This window comes from Trachinotus anak, unplaced genomic scaffold (genome assembly GCF_046630095.1).
Source record: "Trachinotus anak isolate AG129_WGS33_773 ecotype Australia unplaced genomic scaffold, CSIRO_AGI_Tana_v1 ptg000020l, whole genome shotgun sequence".
Lineage (NCBI taxonomy): Eukaryota > Metazoa > Chordata > Actinopteri > Carangiformes > Carangidae > Trachinotus > Trachinotus anak.
The window spans coordinates 3,843,656-3,870,909 of NW_027273871.1; the positions used below are offsets into that span (position 1 = coordinate 3,843,656).

At 38.8% G+C, this 27,254-nt stretch overlaps 1 protein-coding gene across 15 annotated transcripts in view; it reads left to right on the forward strand.

Annotated features, from left to right (window-relative positions):
- Positions 1-27,254, forward strand: part of ncam1a (neural cell adhesion molecule 1a) — a 249,001-nt gene that overhangs the window by 171,073 nt on the left and 50,674 nt on the right. For 8 of the 15 annotated variants that reach the window (XM_071506418.1, XM_071506419.1, XM_071506423.1 and 5 more), the window contains 7 exons: positions 286-495; positions 2,255-2,398; positions 5,533-5,670; positions 6,260-6,377; positions 9,968-10,128; positions 10,986-11,128; positions 23,879-24,029. In XM_071506418.1, coding sequence (XP_071362519.1) covers positions 286-495; positions 2,255-2,398; positions 5,533-5,670; positions 6,260-6,377; positions 9,968-10,128; positions 10,986-11,128; positions 23,879-24,029 — 1,065 coding nt within the window. Of the gene's footprint in view, positions 1-285; positions 496-2,254; positions 2,399-5,532; positions 5,671-6,259; positions 6,378-9,967; positions 10,129-10,985; positions 11,129-17,655; positions 17,686-23,878; positions 24,030-27,254 lie in introns of all 15 variants that reach the window. The other 7 variants (XM_071506415.1, XM_071506417.1, XM_071506421.1 and 4 more) reach the window with 1 other exon arrangement.

Here is a 27,254-nt window from a genome sequence, read left to right on the forward strand (position 1 = left end):
TACACAAGAATTCTTGACATCTGGAGTCCAGATCTTTGCTTTTTATGTTGTTGAAGGAATTCTTCTGATACAATATGAAAAACATCCAAATTGTTGCAATAATGAAGGAGATTCAGATCCAATCCTAATATTTAACAAACCAGGAAGAAAATAGAACAGAAGTATAAAGCAGAATAATATTTTCAATAACTATCCAGTTTATTGTGGTTATCATTTTTTGGCAGCTGTGGAGTTCCATGAAAAAGTTTTGCTTTCGTGCCTCATTCTTCATTCTCTGCTCCTCAGTGGTGGGAGATGCTAAAGACATAGACTGGTATGCCCCCAGTGGCGAGAAGATCCTTCCCAACAGGCCAGACATTTTTGTGAGCCGCAGTGATGAGACCACATCGACCCTCACCATATACCACGCCAATGTGGACAGCGCTGGCATCTACAAGTGTGTGGCAAAGAATGGGGACAAGGAGGCCCAGGCTACAGTAACAGTGAAGATCTTCCGTAAGTCGCAGAGTTTCTGGTTGAATTGTGCCTTCAGAGTATCTTTATATGAAGCAAATCATCGTTATTGTATGACCTGCATTACTCCAGCCAGACACCACCATCAAAACAAAGAGCCTTAACACTAATACTTTAGAAGTATTATGTGTAAATCATTTCATACTCAGTAGTATCATTACTTTAAATCCAAATTGAAAATAGTTTAAAAATGCAACTGAGGTCTTATTATATCAGATGGGATTCTTCAAAAGGTTTTGGCTGCAGAGTCTGTGGTTAGCCTCTGTGGTCCAGGTGATGTAGAAAAAGCATTGCTAAACCATGGATTTCATAAAAAATAATATGTGTCTGTGAGAACCCCTGTAGGTTTTTCAGTGAATGGTTTGCTTTCTGAAATCTCTGTTGACTGCTTCGAGCCATTGTGTCAATTGTTTGAAGACGTACATTCAAATTGAGGCAAAGGTGGACATGGCTGGATGCAGCCGGGGTCAGACGGGCAACCAGCAACCACAAAGGCTCAGAGTGATAGCCTGAGTAACCTGCCAGTCACAGTAAAATCCACGTCACAACAAACCCCAGTGTGAGCTTTCATAGAAAAAGTTTTCAAAACATCTAGCAAGACACACATTAGAAGAAATTAAGGTGGGTATTGAGGTCCAGACTTATTTATGATGAAAGAAGAATATTTATATTGTATTTCTATAGATACAATACAGTATTTGAGTTTGTTTTTTGGCTTCATCATTTCACAGTGGTTGTTGTTTGGTGTCAACACCATCACTTTTTTGTTATTTTATTATTTTTAGGAATTAGCTTTAAAATATGACAGATTGCATTCATTAGATAAATATAATTCTGTTGCAGCAACAAATGTATTTTGAATTAAATATCATGTCTCTTAGATTTGTTGTTGTTTTTTAGGATTTTCTTTAATCAGACAGTTGAGAGTTGAAAAAGAGACAGGAAACAAACTGTTCCCTCTGTTTAGTACAAGAACATAGCACTTCCTGCAAATCTTACACTGTTTCCTAGAAATTATATTTGTGTTCTACTACATGGATTTACCATATGAATTCAAATAGAAATGTAATTGCTACCTGGATTATGTCCACTGGCAATGCTGTTTCCAGTCAGTATAATCCAGTAATTCATTTCCATTTGAATCCATTTGGATGCAAAAGCATTCAGTAGAATATAATGTAATTTCTTAGCTTAGCTTCCAACTTGGCTTTAAAGATGGTGATCCCAGAATTGTGCACATATAAGGCAAAAAACATATCTTTAAAAGACTGTAAGTGTATACAGCAGATGAATGTTATGCCTGGTCTTCCAGGACAATTTAGTCTAATTGGTTAAATCTCCTAACAATTCATTAATTAACACATCCTCTGTTAAAAAAAAAAACAACAAAAGCAAAGGGCTTTGATACCCCCACCATGTCAACAGAGTAGTTCATTAAAATGACTGAGGGCGCTGTGAGTTTTTCACACACTGCTGTTGCCTGTCTGACAAGTCTGGAGTCTCTGAATTGTCTTCACCTCAGCTACCTTCCCACACCATCTGTGAATACATAAAAACTAAACCAACAAAACTTTTATCAGAAAAGCAGAAGCTCAGCCATATGGTGCCTCATTACACTGCTAATCAACTATAAGATTTTCTCATGCAGGTAAACATACCACGTGAGAGTTTCACCTCAGAAGTGTCAGTCTGAACATGGAGATATTTGTGTAATATAAGTGTTTGTCACATTTCCCTACAGAAAAGATCACCTTCCAGAGTGCGCCCAGCCCACAGGAGTTCAGCGAGGGTGATGATGCCGACATTGTCTGTAATGTGGTCAGCTCACCACCACCCACCATCATTTGGAAGCATAAAGGCTCCAAGATTCAAGTTGCCAAAGATGGTGAGTGTCTCCAGATAAAAACGTTCCAGTGCTTGTGCTTCACTTCTCATCTCCAACGCTATGGCGTGTCATCCCCCCGACTCTCTGAGCAGTCGCCGTACCTTCCTGCCAAAGCTGTCTGCCAAGTCATGCTTTCCAATCAATTTCCTCTACTCTTTATCATCTCCTCCTCTTGCCCATCATCTATGAACAAAGCCATGAATCATAGATGATGCATGAAGGAAGATGTTAAGTTTCCCAAACAGCAAGCTAAAGAATTCTATATAGTAATAGAACATTTAACTTTACCTTATTTTTCCAATATAAACAGAAATATGAATTACGTTTCTTTTTTTACTGTCTGACAGTTTCACAGTTGAGTGTAGATCTGTCCTCATTATAGATTGCCAGGTTTGCCCACAGTTGTAACTACTATTGAAGGTAAATACCAGCTCTTTCACCACCTCACTGCATTTCAGCTTGAAAGGAAGTCATGAAAAAGTTGCTCCTCTACAGAGGACAGGCACCGTAATCAGCTTCAATTTGCGGCCGTTATCATGGTTTCCAATGGTGAGTCACTGTCACAGCAGCAAAAAAACTAAACAAAAACATCAGAAGGTTCATAGAAACTTCTCTGCATCATAATCCTTTTTTTCATTGTTGATCCCTATGTTCTAAACAATTGTTGCTTTGCCAGTAAACACGCTTTGGAGCTATGAAGCGTGACAGAGAACTAAGGTATTTAGCTCTGTTGTGGAGACACTATGAGGGTTTCAAACATCCACAACATACAAATAAACACAGTAAAAGTGAGTGGTTCTGCAAGGAATGAGATGACTCTGCGGACAGTTTTGATAAATGTTGTTTGCTGTTTTGTCCCTCGATAAACCCCGGAACCCAGTGTAGCTGACTACAGCTGCTGTCCTCAATGAAAGGAACAAATTACAAATGTCTCAGCATGTGCCACGTCTGCCAAGAAGATGAGGACACAAATGATGTAGTCAATATATTCATCTAGTTTTTGTGAATGATTTCATCTGGCAACTTCAGGCAGCCAGTAGCTACACTCTTTGGAAGAGCATTGATATGACCGGTCCAGAGCAGTTCTGCCTCAGAGAATCCAACTAAAGCTTCAGCCCGATGTGTGAGAGCGGAGGTGGCGATGAGGCGAGAGACTGGGTTTTGTTTTACACTTAGACTGGGCCTATTTTAACCTAACAGTAACCCCTCCCATGGTGACCGCTGGAGAGCCCGGAGTCACCACAGTGTTGTGCTAAGCCAGCCTTTATTCTTGGACTCTGGTCAAGGAATGTGTTTTTCACTGGAAAAACCACTAATTGTAACCGACACTGAAAACTGAAAACTGCTTATGTAATTTTCCTCAGAGCAGCAGCAGTTGACTCAACCATATACTCTCACCATATACTGCATGTTTCATTGTTAAACCTCCCATCAGAACTTACAACTGTCAGCGTGATATGTGTCAGTGGAGCATGAATTAAGAGGCTCAATCTAAAAATGATTTATCTGTTTAAATACCACACTAAACCCCTCTAAGGTTTGACTTAAAATACAGTATGTTATGTTTCACTTTTACACCAGCTGAGTACTTTAGGTCACAATTCTGAGTTTGTACTTATTTACATGTGCAGGCAGACAGGAAGAAGAAAACGGACAAGAAGGTGGACGATGGGTTTCGAGTTTTTTTTTAGGTTAAAAGTGTAAAAACATAATTCTCAAGTTAAAACCCTGCAAAATGTTACTCAAGCAAAGTATTAGCAGCTAAATGTGCTATTGTGGTAGTAAAACTACTCATAATGCAGAATGTGCCCTTAATACTGATGCTTTATTAGCAGCAGTTCTGTATCTGTAATTGTCAAATATATGTAAAGGTACAGTATTTCCCTCTGAAACGATGTGGGCTTGTGAAGTGAAAAGTAGAAAAAATATGGAATACCTAAGGAAAGTACAAGTACCTTAAAACTGCGTTTAGGTGTAGCAGATCTACTTACTTACCTTCTATGACTGACAGACAGAGAGTTGAGGTGGAGCTGTCTGTGCAGTGCACCAATCTTAAAAGTGATGGGAATAAAATGTTAATTAACCCAAGCCCACATCCTGTCTAGTGCTCAGTATATAATTATATGCATACAAGTGATTTTATAGCACACAGACATTCTTTATTTTACACAGATGGCTTCTCTTTTAAATAGGCAGGGAAATTGAAATCTCATACACACTCACTAGCATGGAAATTGAACTGGCAGCACTGAACTATCCCCAACAAAGGACTCAACTGGCCTGTGAAAGTTACGCTTCAAAGGTACACACTAATTATCCACAATTTTTAATTCAGTGAGTTTTAAACACACTGGCTAATCACAAACTTTGGAGAAGTGCGTCAGTTGTCCAAGTTGGGACGTGTAGAGAACAAACAACGAAGATGACTCAGTTAATTATCTTAAAGCGCTTAAATAAAATGTGGTCAGAGGCTGGAGAACTCTTCCCCAGACGTGTGAGAAATACCACCTGGTTTCAGTTAAGACAGCCCACTCTCTTACTGTGTGTTTATGGCTGCTTTAATTAGAGTTGCACAGAGTTTGTCAGGCTCTATGATCATGTAAAACACAGCAGAATTACGTCTGGTGTGGTCATGCCGGGCTCGCTGTGTTCCTCTATTCCAGCCACATGCTTGATTACCAAGGATAATTGGGACTTTTTAAACTGGCTCCAATGTCCTGTCTGAGCACTTAAAGCATTTCAGTTTTAAAATGCCCTTCTTGAAACGTCAGATTTTCTACAACCAAGCAAATAATCATACTTAATTTCACACTTCACTTGGACACTTTTTGGCTTCTCAGATCTTAGATTTCTTTGACAGTATTGAACTATTGCAAACAATCCTGTCCCTTTTTTTTTTTAAATTCCCTCCTAATGTTAACTTGTTGTGGCTCCTAGGAGGGAAAGTACGTCATTTACTTGGAAATAAAGAATTGAACATAACAACATAGAACATAATATACCTTATATTCTCAATCCATACAGGCCACACTGACAAAATTACATCTCCTCTCTCGTTGTGCCAGTATAATCTTAATAATCTTGAAAACCAAATGTGGTAAGTTATTGTGCTCTGTTTGTCTTGTCTGTTTTAGTGCGGTTCAAGATCATGGTTAATGGTCACCTGCAGATCCGTGGCATCAAGAAGACAGATGAGGGAATGTACAACTGTGAGGCCCGAGTCATGGCCAGGGGAGAGATTGACTTCAGGATGATCAAGGTCGTTGTTAATGGTAAGCACTGTATTTCTGTCACTTTTCTCTCCCTGCTTGTCCTGTTGTTTAAAAATGAACTGTTGCTCAAGATAGTAGGCTGCAGTGGAAATGTTCTATTTAAAGCCATAAATATGGCGGCTCTGAAAATGAGACATTTGACTTACATTCACTACATGGACACAACCACAACTGCAACTGCAAATGCAAATGACAATGCAACTGTTTTTTTGTTTTGTTTTTTGTTTTGTTTTTTTGTCATCAAATGTTTTTATTTTCCACTTGAACAAAAATGGACATAAACATAATGATGCACAGCCAAGTACCCTATCCACAAAAAAAAACTAAATATGGAAAGATGGAGAGAAAAGGAAAAAACCAAACAGTTTCTATGGACCTGTTAGATGGCCAAGGGTGATGGATTGGGTGTGTGTTTGTGTGTTGTAGCAATCAGCGAGTCTTTTTTGTTTCCACTGCCCCCTGCCCCAGGTGCCCAAAAATATCAGTTATTGCAGGTTTTCTCTTCAAAACACCTTTTAACCTTTGTTACATTTACTTAATATTTATTGTATTGTATTGTATTGATCTTATATATACATCTCTGTTTCAGTGCTTCCCACCATCCGTGCCAGACAGTCAGAGGTCAATGCTACAGCAGACGTTGGTAGCTCTGCTTTGTTGGCTTGTGATGCAGACGGCTTTCCTGAACCCACCGTCACCTGGGCACAGTACGTCATCCGCCGCTGTTCTTAGCCTGTTTTGATAAGTAGGATCATAAGAAGGGTTCCTCTCAGATCTCCCCTGGATCAGATCAGAAGTAGATCTGAGCCGCCACTGAAATTAAGCCCTTCGTTTTATTCTGAACATCTTATTCTTTTTTTTCCCAACCTCAAAGGGGAACATCACTAAGTGAAGCAAAGGTGTAAAGAAGAATGAATTACAAAAAGATATATACCTGGGGCTGAGTTAACCTTCCTGTGTCACCACACCAAAAACTTCAAAGACAAAGTAAACCACAACCTCTGAGAGCATTCATCAGGGCAGTACAAGAGATCTTAACAAAACAACATTTTTTCCCAGAGTTAATCCATCAAACAGGTAAAAGCAGCCAGATAAGATAAAGTTGTATGAAGATGATGTAGAACAATGCACAACAAAATAATCAATGCACAAAAAAACAAATACTAAAGCTCAACATCATACTGTACTGTTAGACCATAATGGTCCTTTGCATGGTTTTACTTTTTCCTGTGAAGTAATTGAAGGTAGAGGTACAGGAAGAAGTGGTGGGGTAGCACTATGTCCCGAAGAATGTACAATATTCAAGCAGCTCTTGCAAATGCTGCGGTTGACATTTACAGGTCAATTCAGTAATTCTTTAAACATTCTTAATCCTTTTTTTTATCGTTTTTTGCAGGAAAGGGTTTCGTTACTATCAGTGACACTTCTGTAAGGGTGAGGCGAGGCTCTTTAGTAACAGGATGCACTGTGTAGCCTTTATCCCAGCTGGATCAGAGGGCTATGTAGTAATCAGGTGGACAGTTTTTGGGGACGTTGCTGTGTTGTTGCTGCCCTCTGTCTCCTGCTGCAGGACACAACCACAATGGCAATGTGCTGACACACCAAGGACATGACAGCGTATGTAGTCACCAGACACTGACTGTCAAGGAAGGGATCCATTATGTTACTGTTTCCCATCAACTGCGTGCATGTGACCATCACCATGCTGAATACACAATAAGAAACATGTACTCTGAAGTCCATGTGATTTTAGTCTGCTGTGCAGACACTGAGATAAGGTATGAAGTGTTCACACAAAGAATAGATGAAGTCAGGTCTTATTTTAAATTTTATAAATATTGATTTCATCCAGTGAAGCGCTTGTTCTCAGTTCAGTCTCTGTGTGCTCCATTATTTCAAGGAGCACCTCAGTATAAACTCACACACACACAAAAAAAACTATTATAGGTCTGATGCTCCTGCAAATCAACTGGAAGGAACAAACAAAATTTTGAATTAACTTGTGACTTTATATTGAATCTGAGTCAGGCTGTTAGAAAAATGCTGTTAGGTGCTGAAAGACTTCTTATAAAGCCTAAAAACAATGGCTGGTTTAATCACCTGTTTCCCTGAACTAGGAATATACAGTTCTTTAAGAAATCAAGACGCAAATCAAGCTGTGCTCCAAACAAGGGCACTTCAACACCAACAAGAATTGAAAATTTGTTACAGGTATAGCTGTATTCCTCCAGGGCTGGTCGCCTTTGTACTTGTTTCTAAATTGAAATCAAGTCTGAGATGAAACAATGTAAATGCTCTGGCTTGCATGTGATGCTGTCTGCTTCTCACAGCCTCTGGTCAAACTGTGTTGAACATGATTGGTGCTCCCTGTAGAAGAACTGCAGATGCACAACATAAATTCCAGGGAGCTGCTGTTGTAAAGTGGGGCATTAATATGAATCTGTGCAGCCTTGCCTACAAATTGATGTGTGGGAGAAATGATGAAATGTACATGTATTTACATTTGCATGATTACATCAAGGGCAAAAAGGCTTTGATGAGTATTATTAAGTGGGTTTCCACTCTGCACATGCTATTTAAAAAGCATACCATTTTGATCTTGTTTGTGTGGACATGGAGCTGGCACTGTTTCATGTGTAAACCTGTAGTCAAGCTGCACATGTTTGCACCAGCTTCTTGTAAATTCAAACTTGGCTTAGCAATAACAAGATTTACTTGTCAAGTTAATATATAAAGCTTGGTTGTTATCCACATTTATACACAGAACCTGTGAGATGGAACTGCTATATAGCTGAATATAGCCCATCAAATAGAATAAAAATGTGCTCTCCATTACAAAAGAAAAAAACCCCCAATATATATAAAAATAGCAGTGGAGATGAAAAATGAGCAGCATATTGAGTTTATTGAGTTTCATTAGGTTAAAAGCATTTGGATGTGTAACTCATAATGCAGCGGCGTCCATGTTTACAGCGATGAGTGAAATCTAGTTGGATAATGGTGTTTGTTTGGATATTGACACATTACTGAGGGCGTTGCCGAACTCAAAAATAATCCAGTTCCAGTCATACCATGGTGTTATAGAGTGGTGCCTCTTTCTCTAACAAATGGTGTTTGGCAGAGTACAAACACTGAACGTTAATTAGCTGAAGGCGATATAGACTGGTGCAAAAACAAGAGTCAGCAAAGGTTGGAAATGAGAGGACCATTGCATCTACATTGCTGTTTGCTAAGAAAGGGGAATGAGGAGAGAAAAGTGTTTGGATAAAAGATTTGTTACCATCTAAGGTTAAAAGATTTTGATATTTGACCAATCTGTAAATAAATCCAAATCAGAGCCTGCATGAATCAACCATAGGTGCAACCCCAAAATCGTTATATTGAAGGTAACTAGTACTTAATAATTAGTAATGACTTTACACAACCCTGATAATGGAGTTGCCATTAGCTGATATAATAAATCAAGTAGCTTTATTCCGTTTTTTAAGAAGTTGGACCAATAACCAACATTTATTTCACTCCATGCAGCTGTTTGTTCAATGTACTTTCATATTGATGATACATCACTCTCCACTGTCGTGCAGCAGCTCCACTGGTGTGCAGAGGAATCATTACATGAGGTTTTTCTGCAGAGATGTGATTGAATAAGACTATTGAACACTCTGCTCACAGCTGTCTTCCATGCAACAAAACTTGTGTGTGATGTGGATGTTGAGACAGAGGGAGAGGCAGTTCCTGTCCAGAGGATAGTGAAGACAGACAGTGAGGTTGTGGAGAGGACAGATGGGTGAGGCAGTGGAAAAGCAGAGGGGTAAAGCTCTATTTGTTCTGGTTTCCTAGGGCTGCTGACAAGGCTGTCATTCACTGTCTGCCTGCAAAATGCTTCAGGAAGGCTGCTACTCAGGCAGATAGTTAATTCTCCACAAACAGGATTCTAACCTCCGGCAAAGTTCTGGTTCTCAGGAGTAAAAGGGTGTAAAAAGTGAAAAAAAAAACATGCATCATCATCAAACCGGTGCATGGCCTCCTTAAGAATACAGATGTAAGGGCTAAAGTAGAGCAGAGGCAAACAAAAGCTGTGGAAATATTGGAGATGTTCTCAGAGGTATACAGTACAGGACAGCTTTTTTGGTCTCCCAGCCTTTTGTTGTGTGCCCACTGCTCTTCTCCTCAGGTGAAACTCCAAGCAGATCGTTGTCAGTGAGTTCAGAAACATATTTGTAGGCCCCTCCAGTAAGCAAACGCTTGTGATGTTAACTCCACCGTGTTTTTTTCCTCTTTATTCCCTCTGCTACAGTAACAACATTGTCCTTGAAACGGGTGATAAGTACAGCCTGAACGAGGATGGTTCAGAATTAGTAATAAAAGACGTCAAGAAAGTGGATGAAGGAGATTACACTTGCATCGCCAGGAACAAGGCAGGAGAGAAAGTCGAGGAAGTCAGCCTGAACGTGTTCGGTAAGAGAATAACTCCATTCGCTCACCGTGCCATAAAGAACGTGGTGCTTCTTTTTCTTCCTCTTTGTCCTTTTCTTTTGTACTTATTGACATTTGCTGTACACTCCTCTACAGCTATTCCTGTGTCTGTGTGCAGGGTTACACAGCGTGAAGCATACAGTTTAAAGAAAAGCATGTCCTATTGAAAACTAATTAAGCCACCCCTTAGGACATTCAAAGATATCACGCTAGAGTTTCCCTTCACGAGGAAATTTGCACCAGCCTTACATAATAGTGTACTTGCAGCTCTTTTATATATCAATGGGGTATGAAACCACAGCTCTAATGAAGCCTGTATGTGGACTTTACCAAGGTAACAGCTATGTTAATATGCACTAATCAGTGTGTTTGGGTCAGATGACTGTGTATAATGTGAAAAAAGTCACTCACGGTGAGAAAACCACAGAGAATGATCAGCCAACTCTGCAGCAGCTCTGCAGAACTTTTTAGCCGCTTTTAGCTAATTGTTTTGATCATTGTTGTCATTGTTTACAGAAAAAATGTATGATAAACCAACTGCACGCTACTTATCCAGCTCTGGACAACAGTCAGACAAAGTTAGCAACAAGCTGTACAAGGAATTTGAACCTCAGAAAAATGGATTATGCTAATGTTGCACCTGGTCAGGAGGCGTATTAAGGTGGTTTGTTATTAAAGTTTGTGTGTTCAGCTTGCTCTGTTGCCACCAGCAGAAACAAACAAACAAAACAAAAGAAAAAAGGCTGTTTTACAAAGGACAGCAGTGATAACAAATAGCTTGCTACAACAAGAAAAAACTCCCATCATGTGTCAGTAATCCTTTGGGCTCTTTTTCCTAGTTCAACCCAGCATTACCTACCTGAATAACCAGACTGCCTCAGAGTTTGACGAGCAAGTCATCCTGACCTGTGAGGCCTCGGGCGACCCCACACCTACCATCTCCTGGAGTTTTGAAAACAGGGTGTTCACTGAAGGACAGCAGGTACTGACTTTTTGTTTTCTGTCATTTGGACAAAGGCACTTTCAAACTTTCCACTTATTCAAACACATACAGATGAATCTTCATGTCCTTATGTGAAAGCCATTATGCCATAAAGAATAACTCCTCTGCCCTTTGCTGAGTCTAATACTGAATTCAACTCTCGACATCATTAAATAACAGAAGTCCTTCAAACAGACAAGTATCTTTGCGAGTACAAGCGCTCAAGACAGAAAGGTCACAGCGCCCTTTAGTACTTCAGAAAGTAAAAACGTATTCATTTACGTAATTTATGCAATAAATTTCAAATATCTTATGTTTGTGTCTCATAGAAATTAATTTAAAATTCATATTAACTTTTCAATGTTGAATGTCTAAAATATATAAGTAGCAAAATATAAACCATTCATCCACATTTATTTGTAAACCATGCTTTGTACTTTGCAATACAATAAAAAAAAAAATCTAACATTTTTAATTTAATCCTAAAGGCTTCAGTTTGTCAAGAGCTTGAATAAACTCCTGCATTCTACACAATGATGTGAGCCAGCTGTTCATAATGACCTGCACTATTTTTGGCGAGGCTGAGCAGACTCTGCAGATGCTGGTAAACAATCGTACGTGGGTGGACTCCTCGAGGAGTTGCTGTTATTGACAAACCTCTGCTAAATTGTCATTTATTTCAGAAAACCGGGGTATGACTCTAATCCATCACAGAGTTAACACAATGCACCCTGATTGACATTAATATGTTTGAACGATTTAGTCCCTGCATTTCTCATTCAGTCTTACGATGATTTCATTTTCCAGCTCTTCTCATCTCGGATCATTAATAACCAATCACTTGGCCAATCACTTCAGACTGCTCACTGTGCTTCCTACACCAAACTTGTTACTGAATTGCATTGCCACCTGAATTTGGGTTTTGTACAGTCAAGCTTGGATTCTACCATCCCTTTAAACTTTTGACAGCCTTCTCCAATGCTGTTGGAATTGCATTAATGATGTTGTACTTTTCCATCATGAATGCTAGAGGGGAGAGGGTGCAGACTGGCATCAAACCAATTTCCAGGCAGTGCCATGCCACAATACTCCCGAGCGTTTTGAAGAGTAGATGTAAGACTGTACTTCACTCTCTATTAATCATTAGTATTTAAAAGGGAAAATTATTGTGAAATTACAGTGAAAAGGGCTCAAAATTTGCAGAAAATGGAGTGAAATTTAGTTGAGAAGTGGAAATGATTTCAGCGAAACGAGTTTAATTATAGCTGAAGCCAGAAGGCCTGAGACACCCTCTATCTCAAAATCAGATTGTTTTGAGCTCAGTCATGCTACTGTGGCAGGATGCTGTGATAATCAACCTTGGAAATGAGTGGGCACTTTTTCTCACTGTGAACATGATATAAGAGTAAAGAAGTCTTTGTGCATAAAGCCGAGTAACGGTTATAAATCTTTGTCATGCGTAAGTGTATATCCTCGTTTTTTATTTCATGTCCTTCAGGAGCACAGGAGATAACACTGGATTAAAGCTTTGGCTGTAGAACATGGTAAAAGGCTTCCCGAGATGTGTGAGCCATGAATACCATCCTGTGCATTTTCTCCATTGCAGTGGTCTCAGCATGTTGGCAGTTGCCAGCCTGACGAGAGAATCTCATCCCAGGTGTATTGTTGTGCTCTTATCAGCTCATTAAAATGGTATAATTTTGAAAAATCCAGCTCAACGGTCTATTCTGACAACATGCATCATGTAAGAAGTAGATGGATTAGTCACTTCAGAGAGGTAATTTTCTGTTGTGAATGCAGTAAACAGTATTTAGATAATTACCTTGCAGCCTCTAGCAGGTTTGTGGATTCAGGAAGAAGACATCAAGTTTTTTAGCACCTCATCTGGCATTAGAATAATATATATAATATATCTTCAGATTATTTCTGATCATAATGGAAGTTATGATTAGATTGCCAATGAAGGTATTGTGTACTTCCATTGCATGAGGTGGGCACTACAAGATTTGCTACTGGGCCACAAATACATGATATGATTTTGGCAACAAAAACAGAAAAATAATATATAACTTTATTAACTATTATACGCTATTTTAGCTACAAAGACTTTGAATATGGCAGAGTCTGTGCTCATCTTTGATTAAAGTAGGTCATTAAATGTGAGGTAAACCAGTCAGTTATCACTTCTCAGCATTGAACAGTACATGAAATCTCTGTAGGGCCCATACCTGACATAATAGGTATTATTAAGTACAGAGAAAACAAAGTTAAAGTTTGACTTGTAGTTTCTTCTCCTCTCTTGATCGTGTTTTCTTATTCGCTGTCTCATAGCAAAATTGTCAGTATAAAAAGGCTTTATCAAACACTGTTGCTATGCAGTGTTATAAATGATGCATGTGTGTAACAATACATGTACTATTCTTGGAGACACATATGGTAAGTGCAGTGAAAGCACCTGTCCTATGAGGTCCCAGAGGACATGGAGGAACTCAGTTGCACAATATTTGGGCCATACTGGCCTACTTTACTCCGTAGCTCTGTCCAGCTGTATTCTGCTGGTGCAGTGTAGTGTATTATGTCTGAAAGCTGCCGTATAAGAAATATAATTTTAACATAAAATATATCACCATGAATTATTCTGTCTTGGTGTAACAATACTGAACTAAAAGGGCCATTATAAAGACATTTTGCTAATAAGATTGGAAATTTAAATTCTCTGTATTAGTAATGACAAATAAGGTTGGCATTATTATTGTGTTTCCTATTGTCAGTAAATCCCATGAAAAGACTAAAGCCAACAACATGTTAAGTCTTTGTAAAGCTTGGCACTGTGGTTTTTGGCAAACACTATTCAATTATGAATAACCAATTGATTGTAGAATTTGATTTAGTCATTTTTATTTTCAACAACAGAATCATCATTGATGATACATGTGCCCAGTTTGAACACACTTTTAGTAGGATCGGTTCAGTCTTGGCTTTTTTCTTTTCATGGGTTTGGGTGACCGTGTGAAAAATCTAAATTATTGCTGCCTTATCCTTTCGTCAAAGCCAGTAACAAGATCATCCACCCATACAGGAAAAGCTGGACTGACAGAGAAGCTGGGAAGATGATCAGAAAGTGGAAAGAACATTAGATTCAAACTCTCCATAGTTCCTGTGCTTTCAGATTTCTCAATGAAATGTTAAACAAGTTTTGTCAAAATTAGATCAGACCAATTGGCCAGCAGTCAGTTTTTCAGATTGTGGCGAATTGTGGGGATGCATTATTCCTAACATTTATCAAAAATAGCACAGTGTCAGAAATATCAAGTAAACTACCATGTTTAACAGCTATGTCAGGGGCCCCCCATTCTTCTGAGGGCTATTAAGACATTTCTCGTAATTTGAAATCGTTTCTGTCACAATCTGTGTTGCTTTTTAGTTTGACTGGTTTTACTTTTAGTTTTTCTACCATCTGCTTTTATCAGAACCTCTGAAAAGTTTGGCCCATTTTGCTTTTAGATCCCTTTTGGGACAAACAGTGCCGTTTTTGTGTTTCATACCAGAAAACAATTATGCAGATTTCCACCACATTGTGTGGAAGTGAAGGGAAGCAGTGGTTGTTTGTCATTTATTAGCTTGAAAAATGGAATTTCAAAAATCCTTGAATAATTATACCATATATACCACAGCACAGCAAGTCCTCAAACTACGCAGATGGTTTTAAATGAACAGTAAATTATTTAAGTATGTGAAACAGCAACAGTATTTTTCCATCAAGCTGAATTCATTTTAGTTACTCTGAAAAAAGTCAAATGAGTCAGAATAAAAAATAAAAAATAAAAAATAAATATTTGGAATAGACACAAAATCGCTGAGTGAGGATGGATGAAATCAGGAATTTCCATCCTGCAGAGGAATGACTTTTACCTGACTGTGCAGCTCAGCCTGATGCAGCCTTGTGAAGCTGGGTGTTGTGCCAAAAGTCAAAATGCATGTGAAAAGGGTTTCTCCCGGTGGCATATCTCCACCTCAGTATCATGCCAGGAAAAAGAAAATATAATGGCACTGCCATGGTAAACATTTCACAGAATTATAAAGCTAAATGCTCATGGTATGTTAGCTACACAAGATCAGGTTCAACGAACTCCTTTGACTTGAAGGAAAAACTTTTTATTTTACAGTTGAGAAGGTTCCACGAATAATAAAATCATTACTGTGTTGTTTGGTCCGTCTGATGTAAATTGGGTGTTTGACTCCACAAACACTCCACTTCCACATTTATGCCGAAGGATTCTCAGAGGAGAATTATAAATTTCAATCAGTTAAGGTGTCCCTCATTTCTATTAACTGTGCCATTTTTCACTGTCAGTCAGCGGAAGCGTCCGCATAGCACAGTGTATTCATGGCTGCAATGCAAATTACTGAATCTGAATATTGCCTGTTGCAACACTCAGTTGTCACCAAGTATCTTTGTCCATTCGCAGGCTGTCATCATCCCTTGCTTTCCTCTCTACCACTGTCAGATCAATGTTGATTTAATGCTGCTGTAATCAGAAAATCCTGCCGATCATTTGGTAATAGCTGTTACTAATTTTCATTGGATTGTCATTCATCATTGGTCCATTCCGTGTGTTCTCCACGCTCTGTCCTCCATTCACGTTCTACTTCTACATCAAACCAGCCAGACTACAAGAGCAAAGAGCGCAGCCATAATCAGAATGATATGCAATGACGGAGCGGTCACTTCACTGGCTGCTGCTGCCTCTTTTAAAAGTCCATGTCTTATAAAAAGTAAAGTGGATGGCGTCAATGTATCATCTCTTGAGAGGGAATTTTAGTGTTTTCACATTCATATCATATACTTTTTTACACCAAGAGATTATAATTATCTGTATGTACTTGTTATTAACAAAAGAATAAGTGGTGCACACCACTGTTCTGTACATAAATTAAGGAGTTAATCAAAACTTAGAATGCCAAGAGGAGAAGGGCACTGATTAGAAATAACAGTCCCTAGATAGCAGTAATGCCTCACTCATAATTAGTTTCCGTGCCCTTTTTTCCTTTGTGTGCCTCCAAATTCTCTCTTATTACAGTACATTAATTAATAACTGATGGAGAAGCCTTCATGCTGCTTCAGGAAAATATGTTCCAGTTTGGCATTTTGACCAGCTCTGTAAATTCCCCGACCACAGCTGAACTGCCAAGTCACAAAATCCTGACCTCGGTTTAACAGTCTGTTTCACCTTAAAAAAACCTTGAATTTAATGATGTCAGATTTTAATTTAGCTTTTTTAAAATATTTTTAATTCAACAGTATAATTGATTTATGACCGAATTAATCCTTAAATGTAACAAATACAAGTTGGTAAAAAAAATCATATCAGTCTTATGACTACAGTCTTTGATAACTTCAAACCATGTAGGTACCACTGCTGCACCTTCCAAAGCATGTTACAGTGTTGTAAATGTCAGAATGTACTTTCCTAACTTTCAGTCAAGCTTGACAGAGACTTGACAATTGAGTTGGATAATCTATCACTGCAAAAATTAAGGTGCTTTCAGACAGCGAGCGTTTGCCACCGCTGTCGCTGCCTGGCAACATTCAGTGTTCTCTGCTCTAAACTGGCAGTATCCAGGTGTAATACTGTGGCGGTGGCTCCTGGCCACCTCCAGTCCTACCACCCTGTACACAGCAGTCTGCTGCTATCTCATCATGCAGCTGAACGCAGTGGGTTGTAGCTGAAAATTGGAGAAATGGTTAACAATATGGCAACAATAATATTGCATTTTTCAAGCTACGAGGACAAACATTGGTTATTGTCTCATACAGGATAATCAAACTTTGCTCCAATGCCATTTCTTTGTCTGTTCCCTGCTGATGAAGAGGTGAATCATTCAGATAACTCAGACACTGTAAAATCAGCTCCCAAAAAAATGAACCATCGCGAACTCTGAGAGCAGCAGCACATAGTTGTGAGCATTTGTGAGAGCGGCAGCTGCCTTCCCCGTCCTCTCTGCTGGCCCTGCCGCCGACCTCAGTGGTGCCTCTGCTGCCATGTTTATCATGAACATACAGGAGGCGGTGGTGGCAGCAGCTCGCTGTCTGAAAGCACCTGCATGTCTGCATTAGTTTTTCAGTTACATTACTGTTGCATGGTAGCTTATTTTAGCCTGAACAATACATCATAATTCTCCATGATGGATTACCTAACTCACTTGGCAATAATTTCAAAGTCACTGCAAGTTGATTTCCCTATCATCTGAAAATGGATGTAAATCAGAAACTACCTGGAAGGCAGGAAAATGCACTCTGATATTTCCAGGAAGTGATTAGCAGCGGTGTAGTGAATTATGTTTTTCTAGCTAATGGTCTAAAACATTCAAATTCACCCCTCTGATTCTTCAAAAAATAAAATCATTCCACATCTCCTGCAGGTAAATCCGGTCTGCAGTCACTCTGTGTGTGTCCTTTACAAAAGCTTACTCTGCTGCACTGTGTTGCTGTTTGTCTTTGCTTCCTCTGTGTTTGTCCGTTCTAGGCTTCTTGGACGCGACCAGACAAATACGAGGTATGGCTACTAGATATTGTAGCCTGACTCTAGTTGTAATAGCCCAGCCCTCCACAGTAGACCCCCCCTTTTTTATTGCAGAGCAGAAGTGTTGTCATTAAGCCCACATTTAATGTGCGCTACATTTAGTTGTGTGCTAAATGTGTAGACCATTAGCCACGTAGTACAGTACATTTAATCCATTTAGTTCCAGTACACATTTAGATTTGCCCTATTTACTTGTCCCTGTTTATTTTTGTCGACAAATTCCATCTCGAGATGCAGAGACAGACACATATATCAAAGTACATGTTCCACTTTTCTGGCCACATAGCTTTGCTGTTTATTTCCTGCTGCATAGTCTGCTTAGTTCTCGGACTTTGCTTGATTCAGGGAAGAAGCAAATTCCTGCAATGGTTTGTTGGTAGGTCAGCAGCTGTGCAACTTGACATAGAAAACACTGTCTGCTCTGCTGTGGGCCAGGCACGGCTCTAACTCACCAAGCTATACTAAATCTTAACAGAGTGGTTTTGAGTGGTGTAGCCTGCTGTCATGACCAAGGAGTCTGCATGTTTGTACTTCGACCACACACTACAGCAGCTGACTCCTTCATGCTGAAGGAGAGTCAAAACACTTGGGGCCTCATTTATAAAATGGTCTTACTGGGTCAGGTGATGCTCTTTACTCTAGAGGTAGCAGATAGCCTTGGTTTAGTTTGTCCAGGCTTGGAGATATCCCTCTCTGAGATTTATGTGTCCAACCTCAAATACAGAGGATCTGTTTGTGGTTTTGCTCATTTGAGGCACAGACATCTCAGGGGTTCACGGTTTAGGTACATCTTAAAACACTAGTAACAAGTATATTTTAATGTCAAACTCTGGGTAATGATACCAAACATATTTTTATTATAAATCCCAACACACTATTATACATGATGTCCCTGCACCACTGTTTGACTGGAAGGAAACATGCAGACTCTCGGCCTACACAAAAAAATAGCCACTGCCTTTAGTTAGAACTGACACAATATAACAAGCTAACTTCACTCATTATCACACATAATAGAAAAAATGGAGTTAATTTACCTGACCAAGCTTCAGTGTGAAAATGAGAAATGAGTTCTTACAACCTGTGGTAAAAACATACAGTTGTCCTCTCGTTCTTAATCATTCAGTGACTGAATAACTACTTCTGTTGCTTTGTGAATTTATTTCAGTTGTTGAATCAAATCACTCTTTTCAAGGCATCCCAGAAAATGGCCAGTCATTTCATCACATTGTTGAACAGTCACCTGGATTTCAACTTGAGTCATTTATGGCTCTGCAAAACACTATAAAAACTTCAACTTTTTCTCCATTTGGGTGCACAGTGCAGTTTAAGTAATTACTTATAGATGCTTTCATTATTTCATGACGGTGTTTTCCCTGTAAGCATTTTTCTTGATTTTGTAGACACCCAGCTATTAGTAGAATTTAGCTTTTTCACTGTGGTTAAATGCACCTGGTCAGTAGATAGTTGCTAGTAGATAATTTTGTTGTTTTATATATCCTCAATAATATACTGTTTCCGTCCATTACCATTTTGCTCACCAGTTTCTCTAAAACAGCTTCTTCCCACAGTATGAGGGCATTAAGATTGAGATAAAAGGGCTACGTGATACAGTTACTTCTGTTATATCACAACACTTACCTGTCTCGTCATCTATGATGACCAGTCTTTATATTTTTCCATATTTTCTATTATCAGTAGAGCAGTAAAGACTGAAATGTAACCATGTTGAATATTTTGATGTACTCCACTATAGAAAATCAGCTGCTGATGAATGCACTTCTAAAAGCACAGTATAGATGAAACTAATCAATAGTCACTAATAAGAGTTTTTGCTTGCATTGGACGAACTGATTGGCTGAGCTCAGCTGTGATAGGCATAAATCATAGGCTGCTAACAAGCAACCAATATATGATTAGTTATGATGATGAACGTAATCTGAAAGCTAATATTCTGCTGAAGAGAACTGCTAAGTCTTTACAATGTGTCTTTACTTCATCAAGAAGTGCACTTCAGAAAGCAGCCTGGCTCTTAAACCAGACCAGTTTTTGATTATAATAACCTGCCTGCTGAATGCCATTGATTTTAGCAGTGCTGGGTAGAGCATTCAAGCAATACTTGTCATAAAGTCTAGAAAGATCACATGACCTTATTGTACTCATTTATATATCTGTAGCTACTCAAGTGCATTTATGATTGGTAGATATTACGTACCACCTAAACCAGATCAAATGCTACTGCAAGGTGTAAAAAAAGGCACAGACAGCTTGGAAATCTGTTAAGTGAGGTCAGTCACAGACAAATGGAATGGTTTAATAGTGCGCTGTTGTGTCTATTATGAACTGCAGTGCTACATCAACATATACTGTAAACTGGAATGTAATGAAACCTGTCTCACCTCAACATTGATAATTTAATTTTTTAAAGTTTTATTAGAGCCGACAGTACAGACATAAAGAGGAAAGAGAGAGATGGAGAACGATATGTGAAACAAAGGTCCCCAGGTGGACTGAGGAAACTGAGGACATTGCCTTGTATATTCATGGTCAGGCGTTTAGACCCCTGGGTAACCCAACATCAAAGTTCTTCACTACTGTGCATGGACCACTCAAATGCACCATTAGTCTTGGCAGATTGCTGAATTTCGTGCAAGTCCAGACAGGCCGTCAGGTTATCTCTGAAGAGTATTCCTTCATTTCTCACATCCTGCTGGAGTGTCCATCCCTCAAATTCAGAGACACTTAATCATGAGATGTATTTTAGATACAGTGGCCATTTTAGAACATTGTCTGCCTCAGCTCTACCACAGGACACTCTACTTTCTACCTTCTATTTTCATCAGTCCATTTAATTTAATAATATTAGTAAAATAAGAAATAATAATAAAACAACATACTTTAACATGCAACAGGATCTGCTTTTGCTCTCAGTTTGGGAACAAGTTTCCTAAGTTTTTGCATTACTTATGAGGTGATACGAAATACAAGAATGCTGAATCTGCTTGTTCAATTATGACAAGCAGATGTGTTCTAAACTCAGAACAAACCAGAAGTTACCACCTTTTTTATTACTGCAGCTGTATTGACCAGGAAAAACAATTCTTTAAAAAATGAAAAATGTTAAAAATAGGACTGTTGCTGTACTGTTTCAGGGAACCACCATTAGTGGCCATTAGTCATAAACCCTATGAGCCTTAACATGATGTACAGACAGGAGACCAGTAATAAATTCATCTGTTGTTGCTGATCAAAATGGCAACCAGCAGGTTGAGAGTGAAACATCAACACCTAACAGGATAGTTTTGTGTGGAATTTGGTTCTGACATTCACGTCCCCTGCAGGAATTGCAATCATTTTGGTGATTCTCCTGACTTGTCATCTAGTACCACCCTTAGATCAGAATTTCAGTTTGTCAAATACTTCGTTTTATGACCAAATACCATGAAAACTGTATCGACATGTATCGACAGGTTATGTACTTACAGTCCCCTCAGACCTCAACTGTGCTGTGTGTTTAGTGCTAATTAGCAAATGTTAGCATGCTAAGATTTGGATTCAGATGTTTTAGTATCCACAGTGGGAAACTTAATTTGCAGTCAAGGGTACAAATAAAAAACAGATAAATAGACAAAACAATAAAACACACAACACTGTAAAACATTAAACACTATAAAACACAGAACACATGCTGAAGAGAGTAACATGCAAAACAAAAATGATGAACATTATACCTGCTAAATATCAGATGTTAACATTTTCAGTGTAAGCATGTTAGCATGCTGATGATAGCATGTTAATGAATCCACCACAGTACTAAAGTACAGTCCCACCGAGCTGCAGGTGTGGCTGTCGACTCCTAGTGTTGTTAATAACCTGGGCTTTCATGATTTGTTTGTCTTATGTTGACTGGTGACAACTATTCGTGTTGCTCAGTTGAAACCACAAAAGTCTTGCATGCCCTCCAATGCAGCCATTCTGAGTGAGTATTTTGTATTTACAAAAATCCAGTGTGACATATGCAGCATTCATATCTTTTTTATTAAATCAGCAAAGCTGTTGGTGTCGTAGGCGAAGATGTGGTGACAGAAAAAAAAAAAAATCCTCCCCAACGTAAAAAAAAGTACTTGAGTCTTGATCGCTGAGAGGAAGCTCCCCTTGTGTCAACTTTAATTAAAATTTAATGAAAATATAGAAGCAGCAGATATAAAGAGTGGAGTGCATCACTGACAGAAGCAGCCTGAGCAGAGTCAGGTTGGCAGTCGCTCCTGTGTAACAGTTGTAGTACATAATATTTGATAAACATAACACATGTATTGACAGGTTATGTAACCAAGTGTCAGTTCTGCCCCACAAAGCAAAGCAGCACTGACTACGCAAACAGACGCAACTTTGCAAAATCATCTCCATGCCTTCCCTTCGAAGTCGACTATCTACTGTATAATTAATCTGATGACGAGTCAGAGTTGTATAATTACAATGATTCATTGAAATTAATGAGTAAATCCTGTTTAAAGGTCTGCCTGTTGAATTCTACCTCTGTTGTATCATTAAAGTGTTATTTCCCATTAACCTTATTCCTGTTTATATTCCAGTACAGCTCTTTCCTCTGTCACTGCAGTAAGACAAGATTAATGCTGCCCTTTCAAAATGTTCCAGGACACTCCCTCAGATGTTCAGTAAACAGCAGAAATATTTCTGCCATATCGGCATCATCGTGCTCTGTAAAGGATAACAGTTCATTCCATAACGCTCATACAACAAATATTCAATAATTTATCAAATATAAATGCTGAAGCACCTAGAACGCCTGAAATATTAATAGAAAATCATGGCAGCTAAGCACAAGATGTATGTCCCCAGTTGGTCTGAACTGTGTGTCGCCCAGAGGAAAGAAAAGCTGTTACTGTATTTTTAACGGCCAGTTTTTTATAGGGCTTGCTACATGGCTCTTTTCCATTATTGATGTCTTTTTTTCACCTTCTGCCTTCTGCAGTATCATTTCAAGACAGAGAGCATGTACTAATAAATGTAACTTTATTTAATGGCAAAAAAACCTTGTGCAATCATAAACGTCATCAAGAACAAAGGACAGAGCAGAAAACAAAGCACTCTGTCCTTTGGCCTTATCCCTTCATTACATGCACACTAAAGATCAAGCTAGGTTGCAGCACATTATTAAAAAGGCAAGCGAGGCTGCAGGGTGAACTCAGATGTCAGCTGCACACTCGCTCTGAGGAAGGCAGATCACATCCTCAGTGACCCTGCATACACACAAAACAGCAGCAATGAGGATGATCTGCTAAGGAAAATAAAAAAAAGATTTAACAAGGCATTTGTCCCAACTCCAATTACAGCGTTCCAACAGCAATTAGTCTGTCTGTAAACCTGCAACCAGACTGCTGATTGGTAGGGACAGTAATCGACATACTGTAGGAGTTTGCAGTTTATTTGCTGGGGCTTTACGCACTCACTCATTTCCAGGCGGATGATGTCACACATGGTCTTTGAGAGACAGAACATTTTTTTTGTATGATTTTAAGATTGACAGGTATTTTTAATATTTGAAGATTGCTGCGTGAACCTTAGTCAGACTGTAAAGGATAAAGCTTTCTCTATTTCTCTTATTATCAACAAATCTCATAAAAATACCAAAACAAACAATGTGTTATTCCTGTCTGAGCTTCCTGACTTCCCCATTCTGTCTGTGCCACGTAATTCACACTAATATAAATATGTAGAATAACACCAGTCTTATCCTTTATTTTTTTTACTTAAAAAAACTAACACCAATACCCAATTTGTGCAACACTGTCTTTTTTATCTTCTGTTGTGTTAAGATTGCAGCTGTAATTTTATCACCTGCCAACCAAAACATGTCCGGCAAAGCTCATTTTTACTATTATTATTATTGTTATTATTATTTTACTTATTAATAAAATTTGAATTCAGTTTCCAGTTCAGCTTCTTTTTATTCATGATGTTTATTCCAAACCAGAGACATGAGCTCATCATTTTCCAGGTATTTTTGTGGGAAACTTCCCAAATTTACACCAACAAATATAAAAACTCATTAACAAACTGAAGGGATCTCAGAGACATGCATTTATTTCTACAGAAATATCAAGCTTGACGTGTGAGAATAATTTCTTTCCTTTCTTCCTTATAGAGCGTTGATAAGAATATTGTGGTACGCAGCCACGCACGAGTGTCCTCTCTCACCTTGAAAAACATCCAGTTCACCTATGCCGGCCAGTATCTCTGCACCGCCAGCAACTCCATCGGCCAGGACAACAAGCACATGTACCTGGAAGTCCGCTGTAAGTCACCTGAGTCTTTCTACACTCACTAATGGTTTATCAGCGCTGTCAACACAGACACGTGTCCAGACACGTTTTTATTTTACACTGTTCTAAGTCATTCATGAATGAATTCAGCCAAGATTATAAAGAGCTTTCATTACTGTTGATCTTTGCTTAGTGAATAGTTTTTTTTTACATTACATCTAAATCTCCAAAGAAAGTAAATTTTGAATCAAATGTTGAACTACACGTTGAAGAAAAAATATTAAAGTCATTCAAAAATGCTAGTGACTAGTAGTGGATTGAAACATTGCTTTCTCTGACCTTGGTATATCCTCAGGCTGTGATGGTCAGTGCATTTCAGGAGTGTTTTTGTTGGAGCTGACATTTTTGGTGTCCAGACATTTTCTCAACCTGTCTGCCTCTGCTCAGGTAGTGATTTTCTCTGTCTCCTAGATTGGTGTTTGGCAGCTTCCTGAAAACCTTTCTGGTCTATGTTCATTGCCTGTTGGTTTTACCTGTAGGATGTTACGCAGAGAAATCAATAGCTCTAGTCATATAACAGTAGGAATGAGAAACTTTACACTTTATCTGACACATACCAGTCTTGTGGCTTGTGTGTGTATATCTTTCCCCCAGAATCTTCTTCAAGGGATTTCTGATGATATTGATTGCTACTATTGGTGCAAGACAGAGGTATCACTTTTGATTCAGATGGACTGACCACATAAAAACAGACTGTTGCACCAGCTGAACGTAAGTTTGATTAAGTTCAAGGGTAAAATATCACTTGCTGCTGCAACAGGTTAGTCTCACATTCAATTTCTTGCCTTGTTCATTTGCCCCATCTCTGTATTTACAACTGCAATCAAACATCATCGCAGAGTGGGGTTTTACTTGGAGCATATTCAGATAAAAAGGAAGAAAAAGACACTACTATTAAGAGAAATGGAGAGGCCTAGAAGACTGCTTTACTAAAATAGAGTAACCTATGCTTTCATATGCTAAGGGAAATTGTGTTTGGTCTTTTAAACATGAAATATTATTTGAACAGTCCTGTATTGGTCAACATGGTGAGGACAATTTTATCAAGCATAATTATTGTTTAGATAATCACAATATCAGTGAGAGTCTTAACAATACAGTCAGCACCATATACATTACAAGTTCCTGTGGCAACCAAGTGGCACCAGCAGCGATTCCCATCTCAAGTGAAATGAAGCAGCATGAAGTAACTGTATAGCACAAACTGAGCATGCTCGTCACCTCATCACGAGTGCTACGAGATGTAGTCTGTCACAGGAAATGTGCTCCCGGTGTAAATATAAAACACTATTCTCACCATATTTCTGTTCCACAGTGGGAACAGTTAACAAGGAACAACTCTCACCTGCTCAGGGGAGGTGTAGGTTTTTACTTTGTTGTAACTTAGACATGTGCTGCAATTTTTTTAAGTTAGAGCATCAGTTTCTACTCTAAGCTATGGCTGGTGCAACAGGCTGCTATGTTCAATTTTTCTGGGGTAGATTAGAATTCAAGCAACTTTCTGACCAAGCAACAGCTTCAACTTGTTAAGCTACAGTTATTGCACAATGAATCCCTTTTAGAAATCATATGAGCATGGCACTGGATGCAAAGAATGACCTGCAGATACAGTGTTCTGAGTTTCCTCTGTTTCTAGGAATGAAAAGCACAGGTGAGAGAGCAGAGTTTGCTGGGTCAGTGTAACCACTGTGATTTGTTACCATGGAAACAAAAAGTCTCAGTTCTGACATAGCCTTAAAAGAGCTTAAAATTTCCTACATGGTTCATTTGTTGTGGATAAAGACACCCTCAAATCAAAGCTGGAAGTCAGCACTTCAACTTCTGAAGTGCAGAGCCAAAGCAAAGCTGCCCCAATACTCAGAGACTGTGTATCCAAAAATAAGCTGTCCTCAAGAGATACTAACATACTGTACCCATAAAAAGAGTTACAGAGATGCTGAGGACCTTTTGTTTTTACATGCATTTTCCCATCAGTGCCTTACCTAATTCAGAGCATATGCTTGGAGAGATTAGATGTGCCCTAATGGAAGCCAGATCGTACTTGGATCTTATTTTGAAATCTGTCGAATGTTACCTTGGTAAAAAAGAAAGAAAAATAAAGCCAATGAACGCTTAATTGGATTAATATGCCCTCCTCTCAGTGCGCCAGCAATTTGCTCGGAGATATAATCACAACGCAGTGTTGATAGAGTTGTTTGAGGGCTTGCAGTTAGCTCGAGTAATCAGCGAGTAATCAGGTAGCTGATTCACTGTTGGCAAGCAATTATCGATAAGAGAAGGTGCTTTGTCTTGAGCAGAGCTCTCACTCTGTCCTCTCTATCACCACTCATTCACTCACTCACAAAATGAAGGCGTTATCTAAGCATGGAACTTCCTATCTGCTGCACAGCATGATCCCATTAGCCGGGCTAAGTGTGTCTAGGTTTGCTGCTGAGGGACTGATAGGAAAGTGTTAATATCTTCTCTGTTTGAACTGCGTTTTGTCAGCCGTCGAGGTTTGTTTATTGTGTCTCGTAAAAACACTGAGCCGCAAACAGGTCACTTCTAATATGCTCGTCTCAGTCCTGTTTGTACAGGAAGACTACTCATGTGCATCACTTTCATTATATATATTTGCCAAATTCAAAACATTTTATGTGACATTCTCCAGAGCTGCAGACATTAACAGTTTGCAATAATGACGCCTATATTTGAAGACTGAAACTGCAGCCAACCATTATTAGGTGCTAATAGTCAGTATGTTAAACCATTTTTTCCCAAAAAACAACAACAACAAAAAAATCCCTCACAAGACAGAATCAGCATTTATGTAGTTAGTTGACCCTGAAAGTATCCAGGAATTTATTTCCTGTATTTTAATTTCTTTTGTAAAGCAAAAGCTGAGTACAATCAAGTGTCACAAAGGTCAAGCCAACAACGATGATCTTCAAGAGACTGTGGCAATGAGCAAAATGGTGTCGGTTGAAGATGTACCTTGTTAGGCCGATCCTTCTCACAGTACACGGTTTATGAACAAGCTGCCAACTCCCCAGACCGTAATTACAAGCTATGCACATAGACACATAAACAGTATTTATATATAAATATATACATTACACCCAGTGCTGAGATTGTGCCCTACAAATAAAATCCATGTCTTCAGAGTCCAACAGGTATCATGGAGAAAAAAAATAGAATGAATGAAAAAAAGATTACAAA